This window comes from Trematomus bernacchii, unplaced genomic scaffold (genome assembly GCF_902827165.1).
Source record: "Trematomus bernacchii unplaced genomic scaffold, fTreBer1.1, whole genome shotgun sequence".
NCBI classification, from domain to species: Eukaryota; Metazoa; Chordata; class Actinopteri; order Perciformes; family Nototheniidae; genus Trematomus; species Trematomus bernacchii.
Window position 1 is genome coordinate 3,953,686 of NW_022987803.1, and position 20,410 is coordinate 3,974,095.

Consider the following 20,410-nt stretch of genomic DNA (forward strand, 5'->3'; position numbering starts at 1 on the left):
TGAAGCAATTTCAAAATTAACCCAATTAAGTGAGTTTGAAATCGTCCTACTTAGTTTATAAGGAAATTATGAAGAGGAACAAATGAAATGATTTGAAAATGATATCTGTGTAGGTGCTGACGCTGTTGGCGGTTCTAGTGTTAACAGACATTTAAATTAAATATCTGCAATGGCAAATGCCATATATGATTTTCTTACCTGGAATTCTGCCTTTTTGAACAGACTTTTTGACTGAGTCCTAGCTATATTGTCTGCAGTTCTAGGGTTAATATGAATTTAATATGATTGTCATCGGTCTAAATTAGATTTCAAATGATTAACTGTATGTAATGAAGATCATAGTGTGGGTTGAATCGATTTTCATAACCACTGTCTTTTAACTGATTTAAATGGGGAAACTGGGCTTATTCATCAGAATTATGTATGACCTGAGCAATGACTTGACTTGCTTGACTCTCACCACAGTGACTTGGGACTTGCTTGATACTTGTAGGTCAAGACTTGAGACTTGCTCATGACTTGCACATATAGGACTTACTCCCACCTCTGCAATAGAGTGTCGACAATAGTTAAAAAATGGCTTAGCAGATTTGGAGTGGTTTTGGGTGTTATAAAGGATGGCGAGTCCATAACTAGAAAATGCCAATATTTGTACTCCCGGTGGGATTTTAAAACTTTGAAATGGATAATTTAGTTTTGACAGATTGCTTATTTATTTGAAAAAAAAAAAGGTACACATTAGAGGTAATACATTTCATCTTGTGCTCTCTATATCCAATGGTCGCGGCACTACTCATGGTAGTCAAAATCAGCCCACTCGGGAGCAGTGTGAGAAAAAGTTTTTAGAGAGTACTTGTCCATGGACAAGTGAGTTTGGCAATTTACTTGTCCGAATACATTTTTCACTTTTCACAAAATTGGGGCCACTGGAATCTTCTTCTTCGCCAACGTATTTTCCCACGTTTTTTACGACACCGCTAACGTAAGTGAGCGGTAAGATTTTACTGCATCACACATAGGGTTGGGTATCGTTTGGATTTTAACGATTCCGGTTCTGCTTTTCGATTCCGGTTATTTTCGGTTCTTGATTCCGGTTCATTGAGAGGGTAAAAATAAGTCCCATGACAAACTGGGAGAAAAACATATTTATGAAAACATTAAGTCAAACCTGTATTCCTATTTACAAATCACTTCATACGGTTTAATTTCTTACGGTTATTGAATACAATTATATAAAAATAATCTCTGCATTGTTTAGTTAGTTCTATGTGGTGCAGTTTGAGAATGTACAATTGGCCCAGTCTCCTCTGATGTTACACTGCAACCTGCCTGTGAGACAGAGTCCAACCACACATGTCCAACACATAGGCCTAATAATAATAATAATACATTATATTTATAGCCTATAGGCCTAGCGCGTTTCTACAACTCAAAGACGTTTGCATGCTTACACATGTCCTGCAATACACATGCTGCAGCTGCCCAGCTGCTCACTGTTTGTAAATAAATAGTATTTTCATTTCAATAATGTACTTTCTATACCCTGCTTCATAAACAATACTGACATCCCTGTGCTCCTCCGAGTCTGGGGGTCGGGGGATGTGAGGACACAGACAGGGAGGCTGCTTTATTTCATAAAGGAAATGGCGTCAATATTAACAACGTAGGAGCTAAAACGCTTAATAACCTTCATTACGTGTTAAAGAAAGAACATAAGAAAGTTTGACAAAGATTAGGCTGTTAAACGGGCAGCGGGTCCGCTGTGTGTAGAAAGAGAGAGAGACGCTGAACTGCACCGTGCAGCGATCAGATGATCCGGAGCAGAGAGAGCTGCGGTCCGCGGGGCTCGGCCTCGCCTCCTGTCCTCACAACTCTTATTAATCCCGGTACCGGACAATTGTTATTTGTTCCTACTTGGAACCGAATTTTACTTCCCAACCCTGCCACTGTGCTACACGTCCCGCACCGCCCCGCCCCGTCTAACAGTACAGAAAGCGGCGAGATGCAGGAATAGACAAGCAGAACCGAAACTAACATTTCTAAACTAACAATGGCGGACACGGACAATTTGCGAATGAGTTCTGCCTTTTGTAAACTGAGTTTATCAATAATTTGTCAATAAATGAGGGCTAAAAACGTCACTTGTCCGCCGGACAAGTCAATTGAAAGATCTACTTGTCCGACATTGTAAATAACACGTCCCGGACGGTGGGACGTGTGCTTTTTCGCACACTGGGGAGTACAAATAATGCCACTGAAAAATGTATTCAGCATCCTCATTAACCCCCCAAAACCACTCAAATTGTCCACTATTTTCTACATAGGCTATAATACCATTAAAGCTAATTAACAAAACTTATGCTAATTGTGCAAATTGCCCAGCAAATGCACGTTAGCATCCGACAGTTTCTATGCGCTGGGACCCGTACGTTACATTTCTATCATAACCCTTTGGGATACTCAACATTTCTGGGTTCACTATGCTGGCAACTACACTACATCTGGATGATACTAGGGATGCTCCGATCGCCGGAATCAGTATCGGCCAATACCGATCGCCAATCCGATCGAGTGGGCGGGGCCTATGGGGATCTTCAATTTAAAGTGGACCTATCATGCTATATTTGAATAATATAGTGTAGGACCATACCTATATAAGGCATATTTATACTTTTTTTCCCCTCAAAATACCAAACAGATCATGCATTTTAGCCATGCCTCATTTTGCTCAATTTGACATTTTTTAGATCTGTTTTAGCAAGGGTTGATTCTGTGAGCAACAGCACCATCTAGAGGCCTGGCATATGTACTACAACGTCTCCAGCGCTTTCGAACGGCAATGCCGTGGTTGTCTCCTCCTGATTGGTGGAGTTGGCCCAATAGCCGTAGCGCCACTGTCCTGACGTCAGGACAGTGTTCAAATCTGGATCAGTTTTTATCAGATCCGTTGCAGCCCCTTTTTTAGAGATTTGGGTATGGAGGAAAATAGAGAGGGTTGTGTTTTCTGACACTTGGTGAGTTCCCTGGAACACCGGGGACACATATTCATGTATAAACGTACAAAAGTGCATTTTGCATGATAGGTCTCCTTTAAAGTGATGTTTAAAACTCAGTTAATGGGGCTCATTCACTGGCGCTTCCAAACAACAACCAACATAATTATTACATTCAAATGAATTACATTATTCAAGTTTACATTAACTTTGGATAATAACACGGGAGAAATGAGCGGAAGCGCTCTCTTTTCCTCTCTCCCCCTCTCTCTCCTGACAGCCTGTCAGTATCGTCTCATGCAGCTCACTGATCCAGTAATGAGTGACCGGACAGTGAAGAATAAATATATTTATAACTAGTTTAGCTTGTTCCAGAGGTAGATAAAATAGCTAAGTGTGTAAGGTCTAACTCGTGTGTTTTGCTCCGCTCACCGGTCCGTCACCGCTATTTTATTGTCATTTTCGGACACCTTCAAATACTGCCAGACTGGTGAAGCCATTTTGGCGAGCTTGTTTTGACGAGCACAAGAACACACAAGAGTTAGACCTTGTCATGTATTTTACGTCATGCGATCGGCTCTGGCGATCGGCATTTTTAGAGAGCACCGATCGATCGGCAGAGAGTGAGTATCGGCCGATATCGATCGGAGCATCCCTAGATGATACCATACATAAGCACGTATAAAACGGACATTAAAACAGACATACTTTGACTTTGTCTTGGGTTTGCTTTAGCTGGAGCACAAGCAGGCAGGTGATCTTGCTCCTCTCCTCTGTCAGCTGAGCTTCAGCCTGAGCCTCCAGCAGCTTCAGACCTCCCAACAGACTGTCCTGCTCGTCCACGATGCCCTGCAGGAGTGGGTGGGTAAGAGGACGTTAGAAAGACAAGGTATTTGCACTTTCCTTGAGTATTTAAGAGAAAGCGAGAGATCGCTCTTATGGAGTGAAGAGAGCGAAAAATAAGGATATTGCAATTAGAAACGGAGATGGTTCGATAAAATGTGCAAGAAAACGTTTAAGCTACAGTAATAAATATGAAATACATTATATATATTTTTAATTTCTCCAGCACCGATAACAAAACCGATAGCGTTGGAGCTTATCGATACCACAGTCTTTAAAAATGTAGCCCAAGGGCCGTTTTGATACCATCTCTAACAATCGTTGTGTTTTTTTAAGTCCTGAACAAACATGATATGTGAATGTAAAACAATACCTTCAGAGTCATCTTCCTCCCGTGTACAAGCTCAGATAAATATACCAGGTTGGTGCTCAGGATGCTGTCCATCAGGAAGAAGTTCATTGGCTTGGAGAAAAGTGACTGCAGCTTCTCCTTGAAGCACTCCCTGTCAGTGTTATCAGTAGACAGCTCACTGGGGTAAGAAGCGATGCAGGCCCAGAGCTTCCCCAAAATGCTGGACATTTTCTACAAAACCAAAAGAGTTATCATGAAGTTTCAGTACAGTGATGTTGGAGAAATGGAAACATATTGAGGAATAGAAAGCAACCACTATGAAACAACAGTTAAGGCGAGACATGGCAGGCAAAAACATCGTTTTTCATGCACTGGTCAATTTTGAGATTTTGTGCTATTTTGATTCCATAACATGTTTTCTTTCAGGCGTTTGGAAGGAAAACGTACAAAATACACATTTAGATGTTTATTTTACTATAGTTTGTCTATTTGCATCTGTAGATTTTTCCTAAATTCACCAAAAGTTAGCATTCTAACGTAACATAAAGTAATCAGAGGTATCGTTGGAAAGCTCCGTCTCTCCTGCACAATCTCATCGGATCCAAATATGGTCATTTCCTTTGTATCAGCAACCAATCGTGAAAGTACAAAGGGGTCTTAAACCAAAAAAACGAAATCTCATTGGCTGGTGTCAATTTCTGACAACGTGATTCGTTCAGATGCGCCACGTGGTGTGCTAAAACACTTCCTGGTTTAGCTTTCCGCTGGAAATTTAAATCTCAAAATGGCAAAAGAACAGCAAAAAAAACGTTCACAGAGAAGACGACAAGTGTCACTTGCACGAAGCAATGTTAGACAAAAAACAAATGACCCTGACCATGAAATATCTTCACGGAGTGCGTCGAGGCGCAAGCTGTCATCCAAAGAACAGGAGGGTTTAGGTAGCGCCACACAGCAATCTTTAAAGGTCGTTTTCTCAAAATGAGTTTTTTCTCCTATTCTGAGTGAGACATTTCCACTTCAGTAGCACGTACATACACCAAACCTTCCAGTTATATTCCTATCAATATTCTGAAGATTTTTACAGAAGGGTTTGTTCATATATCATTCATAGCCTGAATTATATAACATTTTATACCTAAAAACATGGCGAAAATTGATATTTTAGAGTTGTTGACAGTATTTTCTGATTTATGGAGTGATAAAAAGAGATATCCAAAATTCCTTCTGTAAAAGCCTTAGATACTAATATGACTACAAAATGAAACAAGAATTTTGAACCTGGCTTTATCCAATGTTCAGATTTGTGTTCCTGAAATGTGTTAAAATATGCGCATATTTAATGAGATTATGGGTCATTTGCATATTTAAACATGCTATTTCATAAAACTTGTAATACAAAAAACAATTGTCTTAATGTAAGTAATTAACTGGAGACATTTCTGGCTGATATCTTTAAGTTAAAAAAAGTAACCTATTCACCTGTAGTGTCTCGCCTTAACAGATTTGAAACCGAAGTTTTGGAGACAGCTAGTGCTCATTTTCATGATTCAAAATGCACGGGACAAAGATAATTAGCAAAATGTCTTATTTGGACTGGATATATTTCTCCAGGGGTGATTTATCTTTGTTCCTATTTTTAACGTTATAGGAGTTACAGGTTGGAGTTTATTCTATGAGCCTCTATTTTAGCTCTATGTCTAATTATAATAAAAACATATCAGTGTTTCCCCTACCATTGTCTGAAATTCAAGGTGTTTTTTTTGTTTTTTTGAATAAAAAAAAAATATATATAGCACCAAATTGCAACTGAAGTAATCTATCTACGGTCACTTTTCACATTGAACATGTGCTCTTTTATTAAATTAACTAAACGCCTATGTTATTTATCCAATGTATGTGCATGTTTCAGTGTCCACTGCTTTGCGTATTCACATTCTCCCTCCGCTCTGTTTCTGAAGGGCGGGGCTCCGCTCCCCACACACGCGAATGCACACACTCACAATCAGAGACAAGAGCGGAGGAAAGGAGGAGAACAACAAAGTGTAAAAAAGTCAAACAAATCTGCATTATTGCCCCGAGCTCTGCTGTCTGCCTGTTTGTGCCCCCCCCCAGTTTCAAATTCATTTATTATTATTTTTTAACCTCAAGCCGTTATCGTCACGGAGGAGAAGGACACACACAGCCTGCCCAGGTGGACGCCCGCGAACGCGACAACGAACGTAGCGTGCACATTCTAAAAATAGCTCACAGATGGTGAGCAGGTACCGCGGTTTTGAACTACAGTATTGAATTTGACAGAAAACAATGAAACGCCAGCAGAAGAATAGTCTAATGAGTTGGGTGAAAAAAAAGACAGGAGATGTGAGTTGGTTTATTCAGTAAATTAGCTCAGGATAATTGGATGTTCTGTCTACACCTGTTGATGTGAGGCTAATGCAGGATTTGCTAGCTTGATGCTACCGGCATTTAGCGGCAGTGACTCAACAAATTGCCTCTTAAAATGTATCGTCAGCAATGTATGACAAGCAGACTGCTTGTTTAATGTTAGACTCGCACCAATAGCTCAATATGATCATAACACGATTGCTTTCATATCAGAGATCAGATGAGGTGGAGCTGCCTCCAGCAATAGAGGATGAGGCAGAGAGAAGCAGCAGCAGCACAGGGTTGCAGCAGGTATGTTATATACTGTAGTCAGGTGATTTAAATGTATCAATGAAAGGAAGAAGTGTAGGCTACATGATAAGAAGGGAATACAGTTTGAATAAAAGTAATACAGTACAGTGTAACACTGTACTTTATTACTTTCTAATGTACAAATACTTTGTTACTGTACAATAACAATAATCCACAGCTCCTCTCTGCTCCAGAGGATAAAAAGAAAAAGAAATTCAACATTTTTTTTCCGTTGGGGGGGTACCCGAGCAGCACCCTGCCAAGGCAGTAAACCTAGGTGAAACACTGCATATAATATATATTATTCTGAAATGGACCGCTCTGCATAATGAGTACTTTTACTTCTGGTACTTTAAGTATATTTAGATGCCAATAGTTAGTTAGATTGCAGGACTTTTACTTATAACAGAGTATTCCTACACTCTGGTACGTCTACTTTGACTAAAGTACAAGATCTGAGTACTTCTTCCGCCTCTGGTTAAGAATCAGTCTGTAACAATGACTTAATTACAGTGCAGCACACTTTAGGTTTAAATATACACTCAATATATAATGTCCCAAGTCCCCCTGTAATATAATCCTTTCCGAATAGGGCTTTATACGAGTTTATAAAAAAAGCTGAGTATCGTTTACCTGCAGGTAGAGCTGCCTCTTGTCCAGCAGCTCAGTCAGTTGGTTGTCCCATAGGGAGTGGAAATCCTTGTCGTTCACGCTGGTCTGTGCCTTCACTCTGCACAGCAGCTCGTCCAGCGCACGCCTCTCCTTAAAAACGGCTAGATCCTTCCTCACCAGCTCCTTAAACACCTTCATGTAGCTCTGTGCTTGCAACTTTAGGTGCTCCTGGGGAGGCACAGAGCAGGAGTGTAAAGGTTATCACCCGATACAAAGAGTTAAAGGTCCCCTATTATACTGTTTCTCATCAATATATTATAGGTCTCAGATATATACAAACATGTCTCTGAAGTGTTTGGCTCCAAACACCAAACGGATCATTGCAGCATCCCATAAACCCCTCTGTTTCAGCCCTGTTTCAAAAGTGCTGATTCTCTGTCTGTTACTTTAGATCAGGGGTCTCCAACCTTTCTTCATCTGAGAGCTACTTGCATCACATCGCTTACAAGAGGAATAGTTTGGGCGAAAACTAAAAAGGTACCATGGGGTACAGGAATCCGTTTTGGTTTCAAGACCCTGGTTCACGGAGGATACCAAAAAAGTCCTCGAAAGACAAGGAAAACGTAACTATGTGCATTTAAAAATAAAAAAGAGGAATAGTTTCGGCGAAAACTAAAAGTAATAATAATTTTCCAAAGGGGGGTTCGTTTAGCATGAAACACTTGAAATAACTAAAGGACAAGTTAAACAAGAAAGAGGAAAGAAAGGGAGGTGATAGAAAACTATTGCTGCTAAAAAGTTGGCAATGATTGAGCGTCAGACCTAAACATTTCAGATGTGTGTATCTCACACTGCACTGTAACTTTTATTCATGTATCTTTGCTTTTAAATGAGTGTTTTTAAATGTCATTTCATAATATGTTTCTTAATGCTATTAATGTCTTTCATTTTTGTAAAGCACTTTGTATTGCCTTGTGTTGAAATGGGCTATATAAATAAACTTGCCTTACATTTATTCACATAGCACTCATCAGTAGAATTAAGCTACTTTTGTACGTGTGAAATATCAATACCCAAAGCTTATCAAAAATCTTAACTTCACATCAAGGTCCAAGAAAACAACAATTTCTCACATATGATTATGGCCCACATAGTATTCAGATAAATGTCCAAGAGAAAAAGACAATGTTTTCACTTCTTATTACGGCCCACATAGTAAATATATCGCCTTAATCACCACCTTACAAGCATCTTATGGCACATGTGTAAAATAAGTGCATTCACTCTTTTTCACAGTTAGTGAGATGACCATAGAGGTGTATGCTGGACCCACTTAGGTTCACTCTAATAGACTTAAGCTGAACATTATTTTGGAGATTTATAACCTCCATCTCCATAGGATTGACACTGAACAGTTCAGCCATCTTCTTCTTCGTCTTGACATTACATTATAAACCAAAGTAAACCAATTGTATAGCTCTAGCCTCCCTATATCTGTGTGTGAAATTGTTCCATCCTCAAAAACTAAAAACTAGGGATGGGTATCGTTAAGGTAAGCCGGCCCGGCTAAAATAACTGGATGGCCTACCTGCCTGTCAGCCTTCCATCGGGGCACAAACTTATCTCGTGCCCTCATTGGTCATGTGCGCGTTCGTGTGTGTTCGAGGAGGGGCTCTGTAAGGAAGTGGCAGATTTTCTCCGGTTGTGTATTTTCAAATTCTAGCGATCTCGAGCCGGTTTCTCAAACTTACCTACCCCACCTTTAAATTAAATACATAATATTTCACATCAAAAGAAACAACAATGTTTTAACAAATCTTATTAAATAATCTGATGACAGAACTGTAAACAGAATGGCTGAAACTTTAACAAAATAAATAACTCCGTTACCTCTAATCATTAACCCATGTTTGTATCATTGAGTTAGCTCCGTGTGTTGCTGCTAGCATACATAATACCCGACGTGGAAACGTTACTCGTGGATGGGGCTACAGAGCTACTAGAAAGACAGTCGAACCCGGTGCATTTCTCCGTCTGAATGTGGTGCACTTTTGCGAGATGTTTAGACAAATTGCTCGTGTTACCGCCATTACATGCTAAACTCTTATTGCACTTTAGGCAACGAGCGAGACGGGTAAAGTTTAACCACACCTCGGAGCGCTTATTTCTCTCCGCCATCTCCTCTGTGTGTGTGTGTGTGTGTGTTGCTGCATGTAGCAGCTACGTATGTGTGAACTGCCCCGCTTCCTCGCACACAGACGGGGGAGAGAGATCTCTCGCCTGGATTGGAGATCGAAAATACAAAAAAATGACGCATTTTGCAGTCTGTTAGAAACGGAGTTGGCGACACTAAAACTGCAACATAATGTTTGTGTAGCAATAATACACAAGACATCTTTTTTACATGTCTCCAGTACCGATAACGTCGGAGCTTAACGGTACCACGGTCTTTAATAATTCAGCCCCGGGGCCCGTTTAATACCGGGGCTCGGTACCCATCCCTACTAAAAACTAATGCTTCTGCAGTCTAGCTGCAGCTTAGGTCTTCTGTTAACACTGAATGTCTTGAATGTGGCATCACAAACAAGACTTGAGTCTGAACACAGCAGACAACAGGAGTATTTACAACAGCATATACAAACAAAAATACTGCATGTGGGTGCACACTTATTCTCTGTAAGTATTTTTTAAAACATAGATCCATGTGTGTGAGCCGCAGAGTCAGCGACACGGACTGATTTCCAAAAAGTCTGTGAACCGCGAGCGGCGAGCTACTGAAAAGCTGCCTGATCGACGTGTTGGAGACCCCTGCTTTAGATGAAAATAAGGAGCTCTAGGAGGAGATTCAGGTGATAAGGTGGGGGGGGTTACCTTGGTTGGTGATTGGTGATTGGCTAATGGTTACACAAGCCAAAGAAACGTTATGACATCATAAAGTGGCCAACATCTGATCAGCTCATTTTCAGACAGGTTTTTATATAATTGGATCAGGACAAAAAGTGAGAGAATCTTTCAAAATCTCTTTTTACAGAGGGGACACATGTTTATGTATAAAAGACATGAAAAAGTGGATTTTGCATAATAGGTGACCTTTAAACCTTTATGAAATTGTAAACGGAGTATGATATTGATATATTTACCATAGTGTTGCTCACAAACTGAGCTGCCTGCTGCTGCAGACGATACACACAGTTGTAAGTCTGCGTGGCTGCTTTGGTCAGAGCAAACTGGCAACGCTCAACCGTGACTGGGCCTGTGGTGTTATACTTGGAACAGGCATCGATAAAGTGCTGGAATTTTCCAAAGGACTCCTGCAATGATACGAGTTCAGTGGTGTCAGAGTTATTCAACCTTTGTGTTGCTGCCGATTACTAGAATCTGATCTGTGAAGTACCTGCAGCTGCTCAGTAGACTCCTGTAGCTGTGAGGTCATCGTCTCCTTCACTCTACTGCTGCTCTGATCCAGACTGCTCAGCTGCTCTCTGGGCACAGACATGGTTGTGATTGCATCACTGAGCAACTGAAAGGAGAAGATAAAACCAGAATTACTTCCTCCAGCAAACATTCAAGTTGAAGGTTACATACACATACACACATACACATATACACATATATACACATATACATATACATATATACACATATACACATATACATATACACATATACACATATACACATATACATATATACATATATATATTTGTATTTTGTATTCCTCAGGATTGTGGGAAATGCTATTTTGATCTCTCCGTCTGTACACACAAATTGAAAGATTGACAATAAAGTTGACTTTGACTTTTGATTCACAAGAAAGATACAGATTGAAAACCCAGCAATATGATGCTTCAGCCCTCAGCTGTTGACAGTGTGAAAGCATCAAATTCGACCTTAGACTTCTCCAACTCAAGCTATGTCAATATTATACACAGGGGTGCACATAACTGGTACGCATGCTGTCATGCTGGTCAGCTTTCTGTCCCCAGAGTCAGAACTAAACATGGAGAAGCAGCATTCAGTTACTATGCTCCAAATATCTGGAACAAACTCCCAGAAACCTGCAGGTCCGCTGCAACTCTTACTACTTTTAAATCCAGGCTGAAGACTTTTCTTTTTGCCGCTGCTTTTAATTGAACTATTCACATCTTAAACTGCACTGTAACTTTTAACTTTTATCCATGTATTTTTTCTTTTAATGTTTATTTTATTATCTTTTCTTTTTAATGACTGATTTTAAATGCCATTTTCATAATGTCTTCCATTTTTGTAAAGCACTTTGAATTGCCTTGTGTTGAAAGGTGCTATATAAATAAACTTGCCTTGCATGCGCGGCAACAATCTGAAATGCGTACCGTCACTTGTGTCACAAAGCGCATTTGCGTACCGATATACTTGTGAAGCTTTTCCAGAAGGCGGTTAGATCACCGGACGACAGAGTCGGTCTCCGTGTGCACAGACAGGGCTGCTGTTAACGTCGGTCTGTACAGCAGCCCTGCGCTAAAACAGCTGATCACAACGTTCACACGCTCCGCGGTCACGAAGCTCTGTACTCCACCCCCGTTGACAATCGCGAAGCGCTGTACTCCACCCCCCCCCCCCGTTGACAATCGCGAAGCGCTGCACTCCACCCCCGTTGACAATCGCGAAGCGCTGCACTCTACCCCCGTTGACAATCGCGAAGCGCTGTACTCCACCCCCCCCCCCCCGTTGACAATCGCCAGAAGTTGTGGAGTACCAAACACTGCCTTCAGGTACTCATCCGAGTACCTCACTGAGAAAGTTGTGTGCACCCCTGATTATACATGATATCTCTGCAGAAACTCAACTGAGTTCTCCTTAGCAACAAGAGAAATACACAATAGGCGCTTTCACACCGGAGTACTTCCCACTTTAGTTCCGATATAGTTCCGAAAATGTGCGTTCACACCAAAGAAATCCGGAACTACAACTTAGTTCAATCAGAAATGGGAACCTTTCCACCCCCTTCTCAGTCCCTGCTAGAGAGCAGGTACTTTCATGGGAGAAAAAGGTTCCCATTTCTGATTGGCTGGGCGGATTGCAAACCACGCCCCGTAAAACTCCCAAAACGTTTTGTGAAGCCGCCATTTTATTTTCCTCGCATTAGCATTAGCTCAGCGCAGAAACACAGAGAGACTAACTTATGGCAACACAAAAGAAAACATGGGAGTGGTGGAGATGAGGAGGTGTCGGCGTTTCTGGCGATTTACTCGGAAGGCTTCAGTAGAAGCTGCTGGGAGTCCCAGCAGCTACTACTGAAGCCAGTCCCCAACTCCGGGGACTTCCGGCAGGGGACTTCGGGTGGCAGTATACGCCGTGAAGTTGTTTGCGGCCTGCCAGTAAACCCAAAACAGAAGAAGAAGAAGTGACGTCAGCGGCTTCATTTGCCTAATCCTCCCTCAGGGACTTATTCCGGTGTGAACGCGATCTGTACTTAGTTCATCAGAACTCTTTAGTTCTGATGAACTAAGTACGGCAAAGTACTTGGTGTGAAAACGCCTTATGTGTGTTCTTAAAATGTGCCAGTACAGCACATCTCTTCTCAAATTGAAAACGATGCTTCATAGTAGATGAAAGGACTGTCCGACTCTTTGTACTTGACCCTTGTAAGAGCCAAAACACTCCTTATGATATTATCATTTGTTTACACCACAATTAGTCACTTCCGGCTATTATTGGTTTAACCTGTTAAGCCCTGAGCCTGTTTTTCAGGTCTCAAATTACCATATCTTCCCTTCTAAAAGGGTTAAATTAATAATCTTTTTTCTCAAAGTAATGATAAACCTGTGAGTTGGATGTAGAAAAGTCAGAATCAATATAGATGTTTTTTATTTTAAAGAAAATTCAGATTTTACATAGTAAAAAACTGTAAATGATAGTGTCCGTCCAAAAATTATTTTTTACTTATAGTGAAAACTACCCTTGGATGATGGTAAGGTAGACTAAAAGCTTTAGGAATCCAAAGTACAATATATAATAAGTACCCTGTATCAAGATTGAAGCAAAACAAGTGACATTTGACCTTTTTAGAGAGATTTAGCAAAAAGAAACCACTTCTGGGGTCATTTGGGTGGATTTTCCATATCTCTGGCCCCCCTTGCTCAATTTTGATGGTTGACACCTCTTTCTGACCGTTAGAGCCAATAGAATCGAAGGGGGGGGGGGGTCCCCCACACACACACTCATTGTGAAACGAAAAGGTGGGGGCTTTGCGCATGTAATTTTGCATTAGAGTGAAGCTACAGTCTAGCTCTGACATCTAGAAACGTAAAAGCATGGATTATCCGTCTGTTTGCTCATGGATTATCAGAAATCATTTCAAAGGGACACAGACACATTGGATTAACTTCAGCAGCGTTTTTATCATTTTAATGCCATTGAAGACCACTTTGGAGAGACTACAGAGCCAAGGTAAAAATGTTAGCATTTTTAGCTACCTAGCGTCACCTGTTTTGATGTCAGTCTTTGTTTATAACGTCGCAAATTCGTATAATTCAGTGATAATGAGGGTACCCATCAATTCTGTGTCACCTCACGATGTGAATCGATGTCATGGATGTGGAGAAGAGATAAATAAGGTTTAGTGAGTGATTTTCGGTGCAGTAATCTGTTAGCATTTTTCGCTCGTTGCTAATTCAGAGGCTCAGTGTTAGCATTGTGGGTTTTCTTTTGAAAAATAAATAAAAATGATCAGTTAGATGAGTTTCTTCCCGTTACATGGATATAAAACATTCATAGTTTATTAAATGAACATGCCCTCAGACACTGTTTCCTGCAAGATGTTGCGGCAGTGCCCCGGTACCGGGGTCTCTCGGGCTTAACAGGTCAAGGGTTTGCGTGGAAAGAGAAAAAGGGTGATTTGGCTCAGATCCTTTTTATTGACCGTATGGTTCTACTTTGTTTATTGTTTGTTTATTTTCTCTATTGAACATCTTGAAACTTAACCTCAGTACGGACTGCTTATTGGGAACGAGTCACAACGATGATCCAAGTTTAGCCTCTGAAGCGACATCATCCATAGGAAGTTTTTTTGCTTCAACCCTATATACTTCAGATATTTAAAAAAGGTCCCCTATTATACTCTTTTTCAAAAATATATTCTAGGTCTCAGATATACATACTCCAATGAACCACTTTGTGAACTACTGCGTGAACAAATAGTCCAACAGTTTAAGAACAATGTTTCTCAACATACAATTGCAAGGAATTTAGGGATGTCATCATCTACAGTCCATAATGTCATCAAAAGATTCAGAGAATCCAAGAATAGTAAATAATTCCACCTACAAAGCTTCAACAAATAGTGTCCTCAGTTCCCAAACGCTTATTGAGTGTTGTTAAGATGAAAGATGATGAATCATAATGGTAAACATGGCTGTGTCCCCCCTTTTTTGCTACGTGTTACAGGCATCAAATAAAAAATGAGCGAATATTTACCAAAAAACATAAAGTTGATCAGTTTGAACATTACATATATTGTCTTTGACGTGTATTCAATTGAATATACTGTAGGTTGAAAAGGATTTGCAAATCATTGTATTCAGTTTTTATTTACGTTTTACACAATGTCCCAACTTCATTGGAATTGGGGTTTGTATACTAAACATAGTGTTTGGCTCGAAATACCAAACCGGTCATGCATTGTAGCATGCCATACAACCGTCTGTTAAAAAGAACACAATGGTGCTCTCGGAGGAGATTCAGGTGATACCTTGGTTGCTTATTGGCTAATGGTTGCACAACCCAAAAAACATTTGTGACATCACAAAGTGGCCGAAATCTGATCAGCTCATTTTCAGAAACTTTACATTTATTATAAACAAGTATGAGTGTTAACAAACCTGCTGCGAGGTGTTAGCATTAACATTAAACGTTTTCTGATAAAGAACTTTATTTAAATAGATCTTCCAATAAGAATTTAAAGAATGTTTTAAAAATTATCATTTTATTTTATTTTGATGTCTATTATTTGGGGAATTTCTTTTTGTACTATTTTCTCTCATGTTTTTTTTCATATGTTGGCTCTGTAGATATAACTAAATGGAAATGAAAAAAAACTGTTGACTAAAATGTGAATATGTCTGTATAATGAGTCTGAAACTGAAATGAAAACTAAGTAAAAAAAGAAAAGAAAAAGGTAATTCCCTCTATTATTGCAAATTATATCGCAACTGCAATATCAGTCAACAATAATTGCAATTAGTTATTTCCAAATTGTGCAGCCCTATTCTAAACCTGTTTATTTACAGTGACAGGGAAATTAACCTTCCCATAATTCTTGGCAAGAGAGTGAATATGCCTGGTTTCCAAAATGCGGAATATTCTGTTACAACTATGGGAGTTAATGAATGACACCTACCCTTTGTTGCAGCTGGGTCTCTTGTTCTCTTCTCTCAGCCTGCTCTCTCAGCTGAGAGTTCAGCTGTTCCTGCTCGCTCAGCTTCTCCTTGGTGCCTGAGACCTGGAATTGGTAGGGAACATAATTTAGCAGACGAAAAAAGCGGACGGTTTATAGGCATTATTAAGCAATCCTTTAAAGTTGTGCCCATGTACCAACTCCACCCAGTCCTCCAGCTCTGAGCTGCTGCATTTATGGTCTGTGGTTTACTTAAGTTTAATAGATTTTCAAGATTTGTTCTCCGACAAAAAACAAATAACATGAGATAAAATACAACAAAAATACAGTAGAAATACAATAAAATGTAGGACTCAAGAAGATAAACATAGGGTAATCTGAAACTAGTTCTAAACACAGGCTTTATTAAACAGGAATGTCTTTAGAACCCTCTTAAAATGTTGGACACCGCCTGCCTCCCTGATAAAAACAGGAAGTTGGTCCCAGAGAAAGGGAGCATTGCAGCTGAACGCTCCGACTCCTGATCTGGTTTTGCAGACTAAGGGCAGCACTAACAGACCTGCAATCTGGGAGCGTTATATTGTCTCAAATGTATTCACTTAAGTATTTAGCTGCATGAGTAGCCATTTTACTACTTTAGGTTCCCTTGTTTTTTAAGGTCTTTGGTTACCATAAGTTTGATGGATTTTCACAATTAGTTCTACGATATAAAACACATCAGTAAACACTCCACTGATGAATGTCCAAAGCTTCTATGTGTCATAAAAACCGCGGTTGCTAACAAGTGTCTAAATCAGTGGTCAGCAACCGGTCGATCGCGAGCGTGGTGCGGGTAGATCGCTCACCGTAAAAAAATGTAACAAAAGAAAGAAAAGTAAAGAAATAATGTTTTTTTTTCATCCACCACCCCGTTAGCAGGTGCCACTTGATTGACGTATCTTTGAGACATTCCCTGTCACCAACCTTTTTAAGCACAAGATCCGAGGTCGGGGATCTTGGGCTTAAAAAGGTTGTTGACCACTGGTCTACATGAAACTACTACGTATGCGTCAGCACGCCAAACATTAGCCGTCTTTAGCTTAGCGGTGTTGTGGTGAAGAAATGCAACAGTATTGTAGTTTATAGCCCAACGTTAGCTTTTTACTTCGGGAGAGTACAAAATAATCCGGGGGCCCAGCAGGAATTTTCCCCAAGAAACTGGGCCTGATTATAGTGGGACTGGTCAGTATATACAAGAATCTCAAACTATAGTACTCAGTGTTTACCATCTCCATCCTGTCCTCCAGCTGGTCTCTGAGCTGCTGCTTCTCCTGCCTCAGTCCCTCCAGGGTCTCCTGCAGCTGGTGTCTCTCCTCACTGAGAGACGTCACTCTGCTCTGCAGCTTCTCCATCTCCTCTGTGGAGCTCTGACCGCTGCTTTCCTTCTCAGAGAGCATACCGTCTCTCTCTGCTTCAATGCTCTCCAGTTTATCAGTTAGAGTCTTCTTCTGTGAGGAAGGAAGCAGATCATTTTAGTCTGAAAACCAGTTTTATAAAAGTATATTCTTGCTTTTCATAACAAAGTGATTATTGGACACCAACCTGTTGATCTAAAGAGCTCTCCTTCTGCTGACACAGTTTGTCCAGCTCAGAATTCATCTGCTGCTGCTCACACAGCTTCTCTTGGACGGTCTTCAGAAGCTCTTGTGTTGTGGAAGCCTTTGAAAAAATGTGTATCTTTAGAAACTTAAATGTGCATCTGTTATCAGGAGCAGAAAAATGACAAACTTTGCATGTTTTATAACTCAATCGACCAGTAAAGGCACAAATAAATCATCTAAACTTAACACAGCCAACTTCAGGGTTCTTACACCTTTTCCAAAGTCAAATTCAAGCACTTTTCAAGCATTTTCAAGGTGCATTTTCAAGCATCTTACAGCTGTTGTAAATTACATATTTATATACACATACTTATACTCAAATGATTATTTCCCTACCTCACATTAAATCAGATGTTCTTTATGCTATAAACAACCAAATGTGTGTTTCATAATAGCATTCTACATGAGGATGAAAAATTAAAAATGTTAGAAAAGAAAACTAAGTTTAATATTTCAAAATGAGTGACCCATCTGTACGTAGACTGGGCATCCCATATAACCTGGCTGAGCCAATATAAAACAATCAGCCAAATAACTTTTCAATATATTATTGATTACTATTTTTGAGGTACTTTTAGGTTGGCAGTAAACACAAGTCAGAGGTAAATGGTGTACTTTGACTCCACTACATGTATTTAATACCTTTAGTTACTTTACAGATGTGGATGAATGATGTGAAATATAATCAAGTGTTAAATCAGACTTTAGTTCCACCTGGAGTAAATTCACAAGCTACTCTGTAGTATACAAAGTCATTCAAACTAGCTGCAACTTCACCAGCTTTGATAACACTTTCATGATCAATCATTATAAAACATATCATATACAATTATTAGGGATGCTCCGATCGCCAATTTTGGAGCCGATCGCCGGAATCAGTATCGGCCGATACCGATATCGCTCTCTTTTCCTCTCTCCCCTCTCTCTCTCCTGACAGCCCGTCAGTATCTCCTGCAGCTCACTGATCCAGTACAGTGACCCGACAGTGAAGAATAAATATATTTATAACTAGTTTAGCTTGTTCCAGAGGTAGATAAAATAGCTAAGTGTGTTAGGTCTAACTCTTAATGTGTGTTCTGCTCCGCTCACCGGTCCGTCACAGCGGGTGGAGCTGCAGGATTTCTGCTTCACACACACGTTGCATACCGCTATTTTATTGTCATTTTCGGACACTTAAAATACTGCCAGACTAGTGAAGCCATTTTGGCGAGCTTGTTTTGCCGCGCACAGAGAAAAGTGTCATGTATTTTAGATGCAACGATAGCCTAATCTAAAATGTTCTACTGCAGCATACCTTTTGTGTGGTGTGTGGCTCGTCAGCGCAGACTCTCGCATCGTTATTGTTGCACACTTTGCAGGAGGCTACTCTTGGGCTTCGCTTGACCCTCGTCTTAGCCATGGCTTGTATTTGTCTTCTGCTAGCCAACGCTCGTTGACACGGCAACCTCCTGGCATACTGTCATCTATCACTCTCATCAGAATGCCCAGGTCACACACGTAACAAACACTTGCAGGTCACGCGCATAGCGCGGGAATGCCGGAGCGGAGCTGTTTTATGTAAAAGCAAAGCAATTAAGCGCGCTCAGACTTCTTTATTTTCTTTTAATCTAAAAAGCGAAGTAAAGCATTTACAATTTCAAGCACTTTATCCCAAATTCAAGCACCATTCCCAAAATTCAAGCACTTTTCAAACCTTGAAAACACCTCGTACAATTTCAAGCATTTTCAAGGATTTCCAGCACCCGTACGCACCCTGCAACTTGGACTCTCCTATAAAGTGGAGTTTTCTCACCATAGTCATGTTCTGCTGTAGATCATCTTCCAGCTTCCTCTTCTGCTCAGTGACAATTTGGAGAGACATATTGAGAGTTGCCATCTGTCGAAGCATACATGTATTGATAAATCATCCTCCAAATACTTGCTAAACAATTCCAAACCCAAAAGACATTTTGAACAGCTCAGAGAAGAAAAGGTGTTCTTCTCAGTTATTTTTTCTTTTATGGGGGTCATAAAACTGTGTGAACGCCATGCTGGGTGACAGCATACCCAACTACTAATATATCTGATGAAAACAGACATGGGGGATGGAAACAGAGGGCAGAGCAACTGGTCACAAACCTCAGTGTGCATTGTCTCCATCCTGTCCTCCAGCTGGTCTCTGAGCTGCTGCTTCTGCTGCCTCAGTCCCTCCAGGGTCTCCTGCAGCTGGTCTCTGTCCTCACTGAGAGACGTCACTCTGCTCTGCAGCTTCTCCATCTCCTCACTGCGAGTGTCGGGCGTCCTCTCAGACAGCAGAGCGTCTCTCTCTGCTCGCACACTCTCAAGCTCCTCAGACAGTGTCTGAATCTGTTAAGTTAAAATATAGTCCTAATTGTTATTTCAAATAAACAGTGATGTGAAAACAAAGAAAATCATCAATTATTACTATTGGGTAATCCCCCTGCGCAGCGGGATTACCCAATAGCGATAGCCTTAGAGGGCTACGCCAATACTCATAGAAACTGGAGTTACAGTAGGTAACTTCAGTTTGGATTACTGGTCTGGGGGAAGCTTGCGAGAGTGTGTGTGTGTTTGTGTATTTTTGCATTTGTGTGTATTGTGTTTGTTTCCCGGGGAAAACACTCACGAGAAACACCGGCTGTTGTTATGCCTGCTGCTCCGTTCTCCGCTTGTAATTATGCCGTTACAAGCTTCAAAGTTGTATTTATCATCTGAATTTGCCAAAACAAGTTTAATATTCTGAAAGCCAAGACTTTGTTTATTTGAAATCAGATGAAAACAAACTGTCACGGAACCTGCCGTGTTATCTATGATTACTATACGCCTTTACCTCCGGAGGGAGGGGGAGCGGCGATTCGGAAGAGCCCAGTGCGAGTGAGAAGTGCCGGTCATCTTCCCTTTACAAGCTTCAAACATG

General features: G+C 40.6%; 1 protein-coding gene across 13 annotated transcripts in view; it reads right to left on the reverse strand.

Annotated features, from left to right (window-relative positions):
• cenpe (centromere protein E) overlaps window positions 1–20,410 on the reverse strand; it is a 158,632-nt gene that overhangs the window by 8,725 nt on the left and 129,497 nt on the right. For 10 of the 13 annotated variants that reach the window (XM_034150564.1, XM_034150565.1, XM_034150561.1 and 7 more), the window contains 10 exons: window positions 19,612–19,839; window positions 19,286–19,369; window positions 17,435–17,551; window positions 17,119–17,340; window positions 15,857–15,958; window positions 10,874–10,999; window positions 10,620–10,790; window positions 7,501–7,707; window positions 4,210–4,419; window positions 3,702–3,842 (listed from right to left, as the gene is read on the reverse strand). In XM_034150564.1, the coding sequence (XP_034006455.1) occupies window positions 3,702–3,842; window positions 4,210–4,419; window positions 7,501–7,707; window positions 10,620–10,790; window positions 10,874–10,999; window positions 15,857–15,958; window positions 17,119–17,340; window positions 17,435–17,551; window positions 19,286–19,369; window positions 19,612–19,839 (1,608 nt within the window). The remainder of the gene's footprint in view (window positions 1–3,701; window positions 3,843–4,209; window positions 4,420–7,500; window positions 7,708–10,619; window positions 10,791–10,873; window positions 11,000–15,856; window positions 15,959–17,118; window positions 17,341–17,434; window positions 17,552–19,285; window positions 19,370–19,611; window positions 19,840–20,410) is intronic. The other 3 variants (XM_034150557.1, XM_034150558.1, XM_034150566.1) reach the window with 3 other exon arrangements.